At 43.6% G+C, this 15022-nt stretch overlaps 1 protein-coding gene across 5 annotated transcripts in view; it reads left to right on the top strand.

Annotated features, from left to right (window-relative positions):
• Positions 1-15022, top strand: part of CMTR1 (cap methyltransferase 1) — a 63417-nt gene that overhangs the window by 18402 nt on the left and 29993 nt on the right. For 4 of the 5 annotated variants that reach the window (XR_009404447.1, XR_009404446.1, XM_059400554.1 and 1 more), the window contains exons 8-13: positions 23-95; positions 4831-5029; positions 6044-6162; positions 8177-8273; positions 8582-8714; positions 9434-9613. Coding sequence is in view for 3 of the 5 variants with exons in the window: in XM_059400554.1 (XP_059256537.1) it covers positions 23-95; positions 4831-5029; positions 6044-6162; positions 8177-8273; positions 8582-8714; positions 9434-9613 (801 nt within the window). In the remaining 2 variants the exon portion in view is untranslated. The remainder of the gene's footprint in view (positions 1-22; positions 96-4830; positions 5030-6043; positions 6163-8176; positions 8274-8581; positions 8715-9433; positions 9614-15022) is intronic. The other variant, XM_059400556.1, reaches the window with a different exon arrangement.

Raw genomic sequence — 15022 nt, 5'->3', positions numbered from 1 at the left:
TGCTTTTCTGTCTTTATTACAGGGCAGCCATGAAGATGGCTAACATGGATTTTGTGTTTGATCGCATGTTTACAAATCCACGGGACTCTTGTGGGGTGAGAACAAAATTCTTTGTCTGAATTCATAGTGCTAAATGGGCTTATGCTTCAGTGGCCTAGAAATTGCCATTTGTGCAATGTCAGGAGACTATTCCTGCTATGTGAGAGAGATTTTGCTTTGATTTTCTCAAATTAGGTCCCATGGTGCATCCTATGGTCCCAGGGAAGCTCCAGTAAGCAGTTGTCTCTAGGGCTTCAGGCTCAGAATTGTAGCCCCCAACTCTGCAGATCCTGCTGCTCACCCCAGGCGGAGGAGGGTAGGGCTTACAGCAGTGGCAAAGGGACATTACTGGGCAAAATCAGGAGTTGTGACATCTGTAGGCCTACGGAGCAGGGAGGAGGAGGGTAAGAGATAGAGCGTGGGCCCTCCTTCTGCCTCCATCAAACATGTATCCAGCTCCTACCATGTGCCGGGCACCAGGAATATAATTTTGAATGAGATAGATGAGATCTTTTCCCCTGTGGCATTTAGGTTCTGGAAGTTCTGGTGGATTTGAGAACTGGCAAGGGTGTGGGGTGGGGATGTTTGTAAAGCCTTTCTGTGGAGGCCAGTTGCTGCCAGGATGAGTATGTAGTCTTTACAGTGAGCTTGTTTTCCAAATTCAAATCTGTGACATCGTCTGATTTGTGTGCTGTGGCTAGAATGAGAAGGGAGTGCTTGGGGAAATGTGACATGAGTATTGAATGAAATGTAAGCATCTGGGTCCTTTCACCGGTCCGTTTAAAATCAGTATCCTGTCTGAAAATCTAGGCTGTGTTGTTCAGTGATGGGTTGTGGGGCAGGAAGTATAGCACTTACATTATAGGGGTGTCACTTAAGTTCTCCCTTTTTTGGGCTTCAGCTGCCTCATCCCTGAAATTAGCCCTACTATCATGTCAGAGTGTTTAGGTAGCACCAGAGGCCTTTAGGATCTGTTCCAGTTCTAAGATCTGTGATTTCAGATGTGACCACTTTCCCTTTCTGCCGTTCTGAACCAGCTTTGTATTGGATCATAATTATTAGATTTTGACCCTTCTCAAGAAGTGGTAGAGCAAAATGATTTTCTACTGATGATTTTCTCATTTCTCTGAACACAGACATACCATAATGATAGAGAAAAAGGAAATTTCATTCTAGCATTCCCTTCAGGGTTTCAAAGCATTTTCACTCAGTCCTAAAAGTTAGTTCTCTTTGACAGTGACGGGCTAGGAGCCAGCTGTTCCCAAACCTGTTTCTGCTTCACTCTACTTACACTAGGCTCATGATTATCCACCCGCTAAAGGAACTTATTTTCCAAGTTCTTTAATGTTTCAGTTTCACCTCCCTTACTGCTTCCCTCCATGCTGGCAAAACTGGCATGTGGACCCCTCTAGCCCATAGTTATTTCTCTCCCCCAGGTCTCCCTCCCTGTTTTTCAGGACCAGCAGGCAGCATAAAAGGCCTCTTGGAGTTAGCATCTTGAGAAAATTAGGTTGATATAATGTTGGTTTAATTTTCTGAGCTCCAAATGATTTCCTTTAAACCCCTGCCTGGCAAAGGAGCTCTGTCAGGCTGCTGGGAAGCCACATCATTTTGGGCTTTTGATTGTAAACGCCTCCAGCAGCTGGGATCTGGTTATTGTCTTTTGCTGTCAGGAAAGCAAAGGAGGCACCAGGGTTGTACCATTCAGGTCAAGGGTGGAGATGTTAGTTACATAGGAAAAGGCAGCTGTGTTTGTAATGCTTCAGGCACCTTCTGGACCTGAACTGATTGTTACTGGCCATGGAGAATTGCCCTTTCAGAGATGTTTCTCTGCACTCTACTATAGGAAGTGATTTCTCTCCAGCCCCTACTCTTTTCTTCTCTCTTTTCATCTCTGTTTTCCCCTGAGGACCAGAGTGTGTTTTTCAGGTGAGCATTGTGCTCTAGCACAGTCACCTGCAGAGACGGGAGTAGCTGAAGTGTTTGCTGGGGTCTCAGTAGTTCTTGGATCAGGCAAGTTTTAGAAGAACATGGAGAACTTGAAGCCTGGGCAGTGTGGGGAGGTGGGAGGTGGGGGACTATGAAGTTTTTCACTGGCATTCTGGTTCTGTGGGTTGTGGTAAAAGGAGAGAAGAGACTATGTAGGGAAACGAGTTATAAACAAGAATTGGAAGAGACAAGGGAAAGAAGGGAATTTAGATTCTTTGGGGGTATGATAGCCTATAATAAACCATAACATTATGTGTGGGCTTTGTGTGCTTGGGAATGTTGCTGAGGTAAGTAGATGTTGTCCGTGAAGCCTTACAGGAGACAAAAACTGAATGTGGATCTTAGAATTGCAGTGGTATCTTAGAAGGAATTAGCACTTACAAAGTACCCACTGAACATGAGTACTGCATGAGGTGATGAAAAGGGACAAGAATTTTGACTCCAAGGAATTTGATATAGTTGAATATTATATCATCTTATGTTTGTTTAGTATTTAATTTTTATAACCATCTTTGACATATGGTACTTTAATCCCTCAATAGCCTTGAGAACCTACATTAGTCCCAGTTTATAGTTGAGGGAGCTCAAGCTTAAAGGCGTAAATTGTATGCTGCCTTTAACTGCACAGGCCGTAAGTGGCAGAGGTGAGAACTTTAGCTGTCCTTTCTATGAAAAGACCTTCTGGCCATGACCTGTGAGGGCCACATGTCTTGAAATCAAAGAATGAAATCATACTTATGCCCTCTTTTTGGAGGTAATATTCTTTCATTGATTCATTTTCCTTCCTTTGCCCAGCCTTCCTGAACCAGCAGCTCGCTGGGAAAGCCTACAGCCTGGGCTAGGTATGGCCAGTGATGAGGAACGTTGTTTTTCCTCTTCCCAGTGTGTGCAGGCCTTAAACTTGTGACTCTTGCCTCCTTGGCACTGTGCTGCCTAGAAAATGCTATGTAATGTTCTCAGTAAATGCCGTTAGATCTTTTTTTTGTGTGCAAATGAATATAATACAAAAATATGAATAATTGGTGGCTCGGGAACAAAGAATACTGGGCTAGATTGGTGGGAAAGAAGAGCAAGAACTGATATATCTCCGCATGCCTGGGTGGGCTTGTCATAGGATGATGAAGTTTATTTTTAGCTAAAGTCAGTTTCTCCAGAGACTTCTTCACTGTTTTGATGAAGCTGGATAGCTATCATCAGAGGCAGGGCCCTTTTCACCCAGAAAGTGATGAGATTGTGAACATTAGTATTTTCCATTTCTTTCTTTCTTTTTTTCTTTCTTTCTTTCTTTTTTTTTTAAGGATTCTGTTTATTTGTTTGACAGACAGAGATCACAAGTAGGCAGAGAGGCAAGCAGAGAGAGAGGGAGATGCAGGCTCCCTGACGAGCAGAGAGCCAGATGCGGGGCTCGATCCCAGGACCCCGAGACCATGACCCGAGACGAAGGCAGAGGCTCAACCCACTGAGCCACCCAGGCACCCCTTCCATTTCTTTCTTAAAACCTTCCCCTAAAGCTTTCTTATCTTTATCTAGCAGTTACAGAACTCTGGACAAGTACTCAGCCATGACAAACCTATGGAGAGGGAGGGCTGAGCTGCCTAAGCTCCTTCTCGCTGGATGTTCCTCAGGGTCCTTTTTAGTCATTTGCTCTAGAGCTCAGCCTCTTCTTGTCACCAGTGCAGATGGCATATCCTCTGTGCCTTGGAGCCAGGTCGGGACAAGTAGAATTCACCCTCTACGACCAGGTGTATAGAAAGGAAACAGTATGGGCCAGTGCTGGGTTCAACTTAAATTTCAGATTAAGAGTTAAAAGGTACTGGAGTGACCAAACCTGTAATCCAGTAAAAATTTTAAATGATGATTGTAATGTAGTTATTTCTGAGGTGGGCGGGCCCTCTGGGGGCTGCACACCAGTGTCTCCTTCACCCTCTGCCTTGTCGGCCTCCAGCTCTGCACCGCTGCCCCATGCACATGGCCTGCAGAGGTGCAAAGGCAGGAGAAGGGACTGCAAAAAGGAGGAGGCTCAGTGCACTGTGGTATCTTGGATTGGATTTTGGGACAAAACAAAGACTAATAAAGCCCGAATCAAGTCGAATTTAGTTAATAGTGTACCAATGTTGGTTTCTTAGTTTTGACAAATGGCCAGGTAAGATGTCAACAGAATTGGAATCTGGATGAAGAGTATATGAGAACTCTGTCTTTGCAGCTTTTCTGTAACTCTAAAATTATTCCAAAATAAAAAGTTAATTGGAGAAAAGTAGGGAGAGTCGAGAAGGAAGAGAAGGGAAGCAAAGGCTGTGGTTTGGAAAGGTAGGCCCTGTGATTGGGAGGGGGAGATGTTAGAGCCTCTCAGGCTTTGGATGGGAAGACCTGAGTCTAGCAGTCAGGCTGACTGGATTCTGAATAAGCTTTCTTGCATGCAGGCTATGAACAGGTTGCTTTGTGTCTTGGTGTCTTTTTTTTCTCTGTAAGTGGGGGATACAGCATCTAGTCTACTCAGTGGGACTCTTGTAGGCAGGATATGATAAGGAAAAGACTCTGAGAAATAAAAATGCATGCTCAGATTCCTATTCAGATGCTATTATTAGGAGTCTGAGCTGGGCCCTATGGTTGAGGGCACCAGGGGTATTTTGAAGTAGTGATGGGCAACTCCAGAGGGTACATCTCCTGGGTGTTGCGGCCCTGGCGGGAGCTCTACACTGTGCTTGTTGAAAGGCTCATTTTACTCCCCCTGCATTCTCCTTCCTGTTCCCCATTGAGCCAGACTTTTTCCCTTCCTCCCTTGTCCTCCACTTGCCTTTGCAGAAACCACTGGTAAAGGACCGGGAAGCTGAGCTTCTATACTTTGCTGACGTCTGTGCAGGCCCAGGCGGTTTCTCAGAGTATGTACTATGGAGGAAGAAGTGGCATGCAAAGGGCTTTGGAATGACTCTGAAGGGCCCTAATGACTTCAAATTGGAGGACTTCTACTCAGCCTCCAGTGAGCTCTTCGAACCCTACTATGGTAAGGACACGGAGGAGGAGGTCCTAGGGGCAATGGGAGACTGTCCTCTGTGGGGACTCTAGGTCAGAAGCAGTTATTATCCACTGGACATGTTTCCTTTACTGGGTCCCTCAGCCTGGGGTTTCTAGTCCATGTCTTGAAGATCTTGGTTCCCTCTAGATGGTCTCTTTTTACCCCAGGCCTGTAGGATGCAGGTTAAACACTCCACAAGGCAAACTCTCATCAAAACCATATTAAATCCTCTTTTCTTCTCTTGTGGTGACAGGAGATAATGAAACTGCCTGATCTCCGGCTGAGAATTGGCAGAGTTATTAACAAATACAAACCCCATGCCTGTCTCCGGCACTGTGCACCGGGTGTGGAACGCACTGGGTAACAGACAGCTCAGCAGCCCCACGCAGTCCCCTCCACTCTTTCTTGATTGCTGTGATTTGGCAGCAAATCCCAAGTTCTTTCGTAACGGTTCTTATTTAAAAATTGATACTTGTTTCTAAATGTTGGTGCTTTATTATTTTATTTATTTATTAATTAAAAGATTTTATTTATTTGACAGACAGAGATCACAAGTAGACAGAGAGGCAGGCAGAGAGAGAGGAGGAAGCAGGCTCCCTTCTGAGCAGAAAGTCGGATGCCCGGCTCAATCCCAGGACCCTGGGATCATGACCCGAGCTGAAGGCAGAGGCTTTAACCCACTGAGCCACCCAGGTGCCCCCATGTTGGTGCTTTAAACACAACTTCAGTCTTGGAGAGGAAGTTCCTCTGTTTCAGTTGGTGACTCTTCACTGGACAACTCTTTTTGAATTCTGTTCTGTTATAGCAGAGCCCTGTTTTTGCCTCTTGGTCCGTCACTACAAGGCAGCTTGGCAGGACAGATCCTGCAGTGAGTTGCTCCCCACAGGGCCTTTTCTCCTGGTCCTCAAGGAGAACCTGTGTTCCCAGCCCCAGAGCGCTTATGTCCCAGCTCCTGGGATGCAGGGGGTGGATGAGCTGAATGTGAATCTTGTGCCCTGCCAGGTGAAGGTGGGATCGATGGAGATGGAGATATCACCCGCCCGGAGAATATCACTGCTTTTCGGAATTTTGTCCTGGATAACACAGATCGCAAGGGTGTCCACTTTCTGATGGCCGATGGGGTAGGTGGTCTTTTTTCCATAGAGTGATGCTTTAGGGATTTATCATGTTAGAGGCTTGTTTTGTTTTATTTGGTCCTTTGCTGCCCCAGAGGGTGGTGGTTCACTCTTCAGATAGTAGGGATGTGGGATGTATGTTTTTATTCTTTTTGCACACATTTTCAGTGTTTTTTTTGTTAACATTGTAATGTAACATTGTAATGTTGTGGACATCTTTGCTTGGAGCAAGTGGATTCTTAGCTCACTTCCTCAGAGGGCCTTGGTTGGCTGTAAGAGATGGTAGGTGAAAACTGTGACCACAATGGACTAGGCAAAAATGATTGGGAAGAACATTTCCATCATTTGTCACCTGGGTGTGTTTCCTGGTAGAGGCTGTCCTTACACCCCTAAGCCTCTGGATGGCTGACAGATGACCAGAAAACCAAAGGCAGCAGCTCGGGGGAACCCACAGGAGGCTCTGGTTGGAGGTCAGTGGTTGGGCTCAAGTGAATATTCAGGGAGCCTTGTTCTTTGGGCAGCTGCTTGAGGTACAGAGGGCATCCCATTATGATGCTGCTGGAAATCTTTTCCAGAGGGCCACTACTTTCTCTAAGAGGAAGGACAGAGAATGTGGCAACTGCTCCAGTGTCACATGGCTAGAATTGAGAACCTCAGAGGTCCTTGGGTGGCCTCTCAAGCAGTAACAATGTCGAAAGGTGAAGGAACGGGCAGGATACCAGCACAGGATCTGAAGATGCCCTGTCTTACCAAAGCATTGTGCATAGCAGGAAACAGCAGAGAGACAGGCTTGGGGGATAAAGGGAAGGGGGACTGCTGCCGCTGAGCAGATGTGGGGGTCTAATGGTGCTTTTGAGGCCATTAGTGCCATGTGGCTGGCAGCCAGCGTGCAAACTCGAGGGTTGTCTTTCTGCTTAGGCAATATAGACTGGTGACATGGGCTTTTTTTTTTTTTTTTTGACCCTACAAATAGACATGCATTTTGAGAAAAATTTATAAATCTGGAGGACATGGCTAAACAATTTTGGACTCTGGGTCAGTTAGCTATTACCGTTGTAGGACTGAGTGAGGGAGACCTGGTCTGGCTGGAGCTAGCTTAACAGAGGTCAGCCTCCTTTACTTTTTAAAAAAAAATTGTGATAAAAAACATACACAGTGTTCCATCTCAGCCATTTTTAAGTATACAGTTTAGTAGTGTTAAGTATGTCCCCCATTTTTTGAAACAGATTACCCTGCTTTTTTTCTTTTTGTGAAATTGAAACTCTGTGGCCAGTAAACAGCAGCTCTCCTCTCCCCAGCTCCTCCAGCCACTGGCCTCCTTTACTTCTGTGTGAGCTTGACTCTCTGCTCCTGTTGGCATCTCACAGGCAGGGAGACCACTCGAGGAACAGGAAGGCACATTGTTTGAACAAACACCCTGGCCAGAGGCCCTGCCAGCTGGAGGGAGAGGCTCCATGGTCTTGAGACAGGAAGGGGGTTTTGGTCAGCAGAGAAAGAGAGATTACTGTGACAAGAGTTGAGCTAACTTTTCTTCTGTCACCATACTGGGGCCTGGTCGGTGATCAGCACAGTGGCTGAGTAAGCCCGGGCAGAGCCATCACACCACTCCATGGCTCTTGGGACGAATAGGGTATTCTGTTTCCTAGCTTGTAGTTGGCCTATGACCAGCCAGTATTTTGCCTCCGTCCTCCCTTACTCTTCCCCTGGATTCCCACACGGGTTTTACACTTTTTTGGACCGTCTCCTTGAAAAAGTAGACTTGGTTCTATCCCCTGGGAGCGATGAAGCAGAAGGAAGGCCCTGTTCTAGTAGTCAGGCCTGGGTCCTAGTGCTGACTTCACCCATGAGGTGCCATACAACTGTGCCAAAATAAATTAAACGCTGAGCTGTGTCTGTATCAGTCAGATGGTGGAAGTCAATGAAAACACTTGAAGACGTCTCAGAGAGGATGGGGTAGGGATGAATGAAGTCCTCATTGTATCTCTTTCCTACTCCGCTTCTTACCCTCCTCTCATTTCAGGGTTTCTCCGTGGAGGGGCAGGAGAACCTGCAAGAGATCCTCAGCAAGCAGCTGCTGCTCTGTCAGTTCCTCATGGCGCTGTCTGTTGTCCGAACAGGTGACACTTCTCAGCTGTCTCCCCGGCCTAAGATCCATTAGAGGCCCCGTGGGACAAGAGCATGTACAGGGCTTGGGAGTAAAACAAACAAAAAAACCCAGCTTAGCTCAGGTGACTAAATGAGGCTAAATGAGGAATTTAGGGCAGTATATGCTATAGAAGCCCCAGAAGCCCCTCGAAAGCTGAGTCTTCCCCTTAAATTGCCTCCTTTAATGGGCCCAGGCATTGGGTCCTTGGCTTTGTCATATTTATTCCCTGAGGTTGCCTAGAACCCACTGACTGCTGTTGGTGTTTTTGCTCGACTTTAGGAGGCCACTTCATCTGTAAAACCTTTGACCTATTCACACCCTTCAGTGTGGGGCTCATCTACTTGCTCTACTGCTGCTTCGAACGAGTGTGTCTCTTTAAGCCGATTACCAGCCGTCCTGCCAACTCAGAGAGGTGAGGCTTTCCTCTCTGTTCTAATCAGACTAGTTGACTGCGGGTTAGCACAGCACATCCTGCTGCATCTCTGGCATAACTACTCAAGCTTCACTAAAACCTTGATTTTTTAAGGATGTAGTTAGAACCAGTAGGAGTCCAGATTCTGACCCTCATGGTTCTGTGGTGTGCCACTTCAGCCTCTGCCTCCTTCCCCATAAGCCTGATTCCGCACACTTAGGTGGGTGATCCTGGGCTTGGTCCAGGAAGGAGAAGGTGACCAGAAGAAAGGGCACCTGGAGGGACATGGGCTGGGCAAGGTAAAGCAGGCTGCCAACCAGAGGCACTGCTGTTATCTCAGTGGGGATACAGTACATAGTGCTCCTGCATGATGTGAGAGAAGTTGTGGCCAGTCTGAACTGCTGGGTGGCTTGTTAAAAACACAGGTTTCTGGGCTCCATTCCTGGAGAGTCTTTTAAGTAAGTCTGTAATTTAACAGACTCCCTGGTGATGGTGATGCAGCTGGCCTGGCATAGGGCAGGAACCGCTGCTGCAGAGGGTAGAGATACAGCCCAACATAAAAAGGAAAGAATTGAACTGAACTTTTGCAGCAGAGTCTCTGCTGTTCTTTGTGCATAGACTTAAGTCTCTTTAGCTTTATGACTCAGCAGGGAGTTTGGGGAGGAGGAATGTTGGGGAGAAGCCCTTGCTCAGTGGACTGACAGGGTCTCTTCCCCCAGATATGTGGTGTGCAAGGGCCTGAAGGTGGGCATAGATGACGTGCGGGATTACCTCTTCTCAGTCAATATTAAACTCAACCAGTTGCAGAACACTGATTCTGACGTCAACCTTGTGGTCCCCTTGGAGGTGATCAAGGGAGACCATGAATTTACTGACTACATGATACGATCCAATGAGAGGTAAGCAAGACCGGGTGTTTTTTGCTGACACCACTGGGGTATCAAGAAAGACCAAGAACGAAGGACTGAATGACTGGCTCTTAGTATCACTTGGTCAGTCCTAAAAAATTGGTAACTAGGATGAGTCTGCTTATTCCAGAGCTCCTTGGACTTTGAGGAGTTGGGGGACCCTCATCCTACTCCCATGCCCTGTTCCAGTGTGGCCAGTGGGAACCTAGTTGGTACAGCCCTGCCCATGGGAGCCTGAGGATGACAGTGAAACCTGACAGAGCAGCCTTGTCCTGTGTCCCTGGAGGCAGGAGCGACTGCTCTTGAATTGCTTCTGTTTGTGAAAGGCTGTCATGGTTGTTGGCCTTGTGAAGCTCCCTGTTTGGAGACAGGAGGTGGCTAGGAAGCAAGGATGCAGCATGCTTTGGAAGTTTCTGGTATTAAAGCTTTTTTGCCAGTTCATGAATTCCCCAGTTGGGTGATCTGAATGTTGTTCTGCTTTGTTTTTTTTAAACCTTCTTTGATTCCCACCCTCGGTCCCTGCTTCTTGTTACTGGTAGTAATTTAAAGTAGTGACAGTTGGCTCAGTCTTCTAAGTGGGCAAGCTTGAGAGAAAAATTTTTGGAGGTATGTTGGAGAGTTGTATAGTAGCAGTGAATCGGTACAGGTGCTTTCTTACAGAGCAGACAGGTGTTGGAAAGGTCATTTCTAAGGGTACAGTCCCTTCTCCCAGAGAAGTCTAAAGGTATGGGTGGCCTTGGAGAATCACAGAAGAGGAAGTCTTTACCCATTTATCCATCATCCTGCAGTATTTTAACTCTCCACAGTACTGCCACCAAAGTGCTCTCATCTTGATGGTAATGGGAGGTACCAAGGTGGAGCAGATGCTGAGCTTCAGCATGTTATACATGAGGAAGCAGGCTGAACTGGTCTAGAGTCAGCAAAACCACGGCTTTGTAACATTTCTGGACTTCTTTTTGCTGAACTGTGTTGTCTGCTATGAGCACATGTGGACGCACGGCAGAGTTGGACTTCTCAGGGGAGCCTGGGAGGCTCCTGTCTGCCTTCGGCTCAGGTCCTGGGATCAAGCCCCACATCCCGCTCCCTGCTTAGTGCAAGTCTGCTTCTCTCTCCCTGCCCCCTCCACTCCACTCATGTTCTCTCTCTTACCCACTCTCTCTTGAATAGATAATCTTAAAAAAAAAAAAAAAAAAAGAAACTGGACTTCTCAATGCTCCCAAAGGTTCAGTGTTAAGCAATTCAATATCAAATCTGTTCTCTTTTCTTTCTTTCTTTCTTTCTTTTTTATTTTATTTATTTAGTTGACAGAGAGAGACAGTGAGAGAGGGAACACAAGCAGGGGGAGTAGGACAGGGAGAAGCAGGCTTCCTGTTGAGTGGAGGAGAGCCTGAAGCAGGGCTTGATTGCAAGACCCTGGGATCATGACCTGAGCCAAAGGCAGCTACTTAACAACTGAGCCATCCAGGTGCCCCAGTTCTCTTTCTTTTCTTAAAAAGATTGATGTATACTTCCATAACTGAAATATAGATCTTTATGTGGACACTTCAGTCATTTTTGACAAATGCATATATTAATGTAGCCTACATTTCTATTAAGATTAAAAAAAAAAAACCAACATTACTGTAACCTCAGGAAATTCCTTTGTGTTCCTGTCCATCAATCCTGAAGTAACCACTCTTATTTTTATCATCATAGGTTAGTTTTGGCGTTCTAGAACTTTGTATAAATGGAATCATACATAGACACTTTTGTGTCCATATTTTTTTTTTTAAGATTTTATTTATTTATTTGACAGAGAGAGATCACAAGTAGGCAGAGAGGCAGGCAGAGAGAGAGAGAGGAGGAAGCAGGCTCCCTGCTGACCAGAGAGCCCGATGCGGGATTCGATCCCAGGACTCTGAGATCATGACCTGAGCCGAAGGCAGCGGCTTAACCCACTGAGCCACCCATGTGTCCATATTTTTTTCTCCCTACCATTGTGTTTCTGAGATTCTTTCTTGTAGTGTTTGTTCCTTTTCATTGCTGAGTAGTATTCAATTGTATGGACTTACCAAATTTATTCTTTCTTTCTTTCTTTTTTTTTTTTTTTTAAAGATTTTATTTATTTATTTATTTGTCAGAGACAGAGGGAGAGAGAGCAAGCGAGCACAGGCAGACAAAGAGGCAGGTAGAGGCAGAGGGAGAAGCAGGCTCCCTGCCGAGCAAGGAGCCCGATGTAGGACTCAATCCCAGGACCCTGGGATCATGACCTGAGCCGAAGGCAGCTGCTTAACCAACTGAGCTACCCAGGTGTCCCAAATTTATTCTTTCTTGATGGACACATATTATATTTCTAGTTTGGGGCTGTTATGAATAAAGCTGCTAAAACACTTGTGAAGGGCTTTTGATGGACAAATGTTTTCATTTCTCTTAGATAAATATCCAAGAACAGAAATTCTAGATCATAAGTTAGATGTGTATTTAACTTTTTAATAATACCATGCAGTTTTCTAAAGTACTTATACCAGTTTGTACACCCTCCAGCAGAGTGTGAAATTCTGATTGCTCTACGTCTTTGCCAACATTTGGTATTGTTAGTCTTTTTCATTTTTGCCATTCTGGTAGAGGTGTAGTGTTTGACTGTTGCAGTTTTTTTTTTTTTAAATATATTTTTAAAATTGAATAGTGTATTAGTTTCAGGTGTACAACATAGTGATTCAGTGTTTGTATACATATATGAAATGGCCACTACAGTAAGTCTAGTTACCATATGTCACCATACAAAGTTGTCACAGTATTATTAACTGTATTCCTTATGCTGTACTTTATATTCCTATGTGTTATTTATTTAACTGGAAGATTGTACCTCTTAATCCCCTTCACCTATTTTGTTCATCCCCCCCCCAATTCCTTCCCCACTTTCAACCATCAGAGTGTTGTCTATATCTGTAAGTCCGTTTCTGTTTTGCTTTTATTTGTTCATGTTTTGTTTTTTCGATTCCACATATAAGTAGTCATATGGTTTTTGTCTTTCTGTGTCTGACTATTCACTTATTTTACTTATTATAGCATGATAGCCTCTAGGTCCATCCATATGGTTGTAGATGGTAAGATTTTGTTCTTTTTTTCATGATCAAGTAACATTCTGTTATATATATTCATCTTCTTTATCCATTCATCTATTGATGGACATTCAGCTTGCTTCCATATTTTGGCTATTGTAAGTAATAGTGTGATGAACATAGGAGCACCTATGGGCTTTTCAAATTAGTGTTTTTGTTTTCTTTGGTTAAATACCTAGAAGTAGAATTGCTAGACTATGGTAGTAGTGTTCTGTATTTTTAATTTTTTGAGAAAATTCTATACTGTTTTCCTTTTTTTTTTTTTTAAAGATTTTATTTATTTATTTGACAGACAGAGATCACAAGTAGGCAGAGAGGCAGGCAGAGAGGGGGGGGGGGGGGGAAGCAGGCTCCCTGTGGAGCAGAGAGCCGGATGGGGGGCTCGATCCCAGGACCCTGAGATCATGGGCAGCAGCCCAACCCAATGAGCCACCCAGGCGCCCCTATACTGTTTTCCATAGTGTGCACCAATTTACATTCCTACCAACACTGCACAAGGATTCCCTTTTCTCCACATCCTCCCTAGCATGTGTTATTTTTCTTTTTCATAATAATCATTATGTGATATCATTATGTGGTATCTCTTGTGGTTTTGATTTGCATTTCTGTGATGACTAATGATGTTGAGGCTCTTTTCATTTGTTTATTGGCTGTTTGTATATTTCTTTTATGATGTATCTCTTTAAGTCTTTAGACCATTTAAAAATTGATTTGTCTTTTTCTTAAATTGTAGGAACTCTTTCTATGTTTTGAATACAAGTCTGGTTTCAAATATGTGTGTTGTGAATATTTTGTCCTAATGTGTGACTTAACTTATTTATTTCCTTAATGATATCTTTTGATAAGCAGAAGTTTAAAAAATTTTATCTTTTTAAAATTGTGGTTACATATACTTAAAGTTTACCATTTTGATCCTTTTAAAAATGTATAATTCAGTGGCATTAAATATAGTCATTCACATTGTTGTGGAACCATCAACACTGTATATTTCCAGAACGTTAATCATCCAAAACAGAAAATATGTATCTGTTAAACAATAACTCCCCATTTCCCCCACCCCAAGCCTCTGGTAATCTCTATTATACTTTCTAGCTTTATGAATATACCTAGTCTAGGTACCTCATATAAGGGGAAATCATACAATATTTGTTTTTCTGTGTCTGGCTTATTTCACTTAGCATGTTTTCATGATTCATCATGTTGTAGCACGTGTCAGAATTTCAGTCTTTCGGGGCTAAATAATATATTCCATATGTATATACCACATTTTGTTTATCCATTCATCTGTTGTTGGACGTTTGGATCATTCCCACATTTTAGCTATTGTGAATAATACTGCTCTGAATATTGGTGTGCAAGTAACTGAACCCCCCCTTTTAGTTCTTTTCTGTATATACCAAAAAGTGGAATTGTTGGATCATGTAGTGAATTCTGCTTAAATGGCACAGCTACTGAAGAACTGCCATACTATTTTTTACAGCATCTGCCCCATTTCACATTCCCACCAGATTTCTCCACATCTTGATCAGCATCTGTTATTGTCTGTCTCTCTTTTTTTGTTGTTGTTTTTTGGATAATAGCCATCCTAATGGGTTTGAAATTGTATCTTACTGTAGTTTTGACTTGCATTTCCTAATCACTAATGATATGTACATATTTTTATATTGGGCTATTTCTGTATCTTCTTTGGAGGAATGTCTGTTCTAGTCCTTTGTCTATTTTTAAATTGCTTTGTTTTCATTGTTGAGTTGTAGAAGTTCTTTATATATTCTGGATATTAATCCCTCATCAGATGTATGACTTGAAAATATTTTCTTTCCTTCTTTGCCTTTTCCCCTGGGTATTGATTTTGTCCTTCAGTGTATAGTTTTTAATTTGATGTAGTCAATTTACTTTTTTTTTAATTGCTTATGCTTTTGATATAATATTCAGGAAGTCATAACTGAATCCAACATCTTAAGCATTTTGCTCTGTTTTCTTCTAAGAGTTTTATAGTTTTAGCTTTTTTATTTAGGTCTTTGATCCATTTTGAGTTAATTTTTGTAGATGTAAGATAAGGGACCAACTTCATTCTTTTGCATGTAGATATCCAGTTTCCCCAACCCACTTGTTGAAATGACTGTTCTTTCCTCATTGAATGGTCTTGGTACCCTTGTTGAAAATCATTTGATCATATATGCAAGGATTTATTTCTGGGTTCTTTGCTCTGTTCTTTTGGTCTATGTTTCTGTCTTTAAGCCAGTACCACAGCTTTTTTGTTTTTTTTGTTTGTTTGTTTGTTTGTTTTAAAAGATTTTAT

The sequence above is a fragment of the Mustela nigripes genome, chromosome 5 (genome assembly GCF_022355385.1).
Source record: "Mustela nigripes isolate SB6536 chromosome 5, MUSNIG.SB6536, whole genome shotgun sequence".
NCBI classification, from domain to species: Eukaryota; Metazoa; Chordata; class Mammalia; order Carnivora; family Mustelidae; genus Mustela; species Mustela nigripes.
Note: the sequence above shows the minus strand (reverse complement) of the source record. Positions and strands in the feature narration are given on the sequence as shown.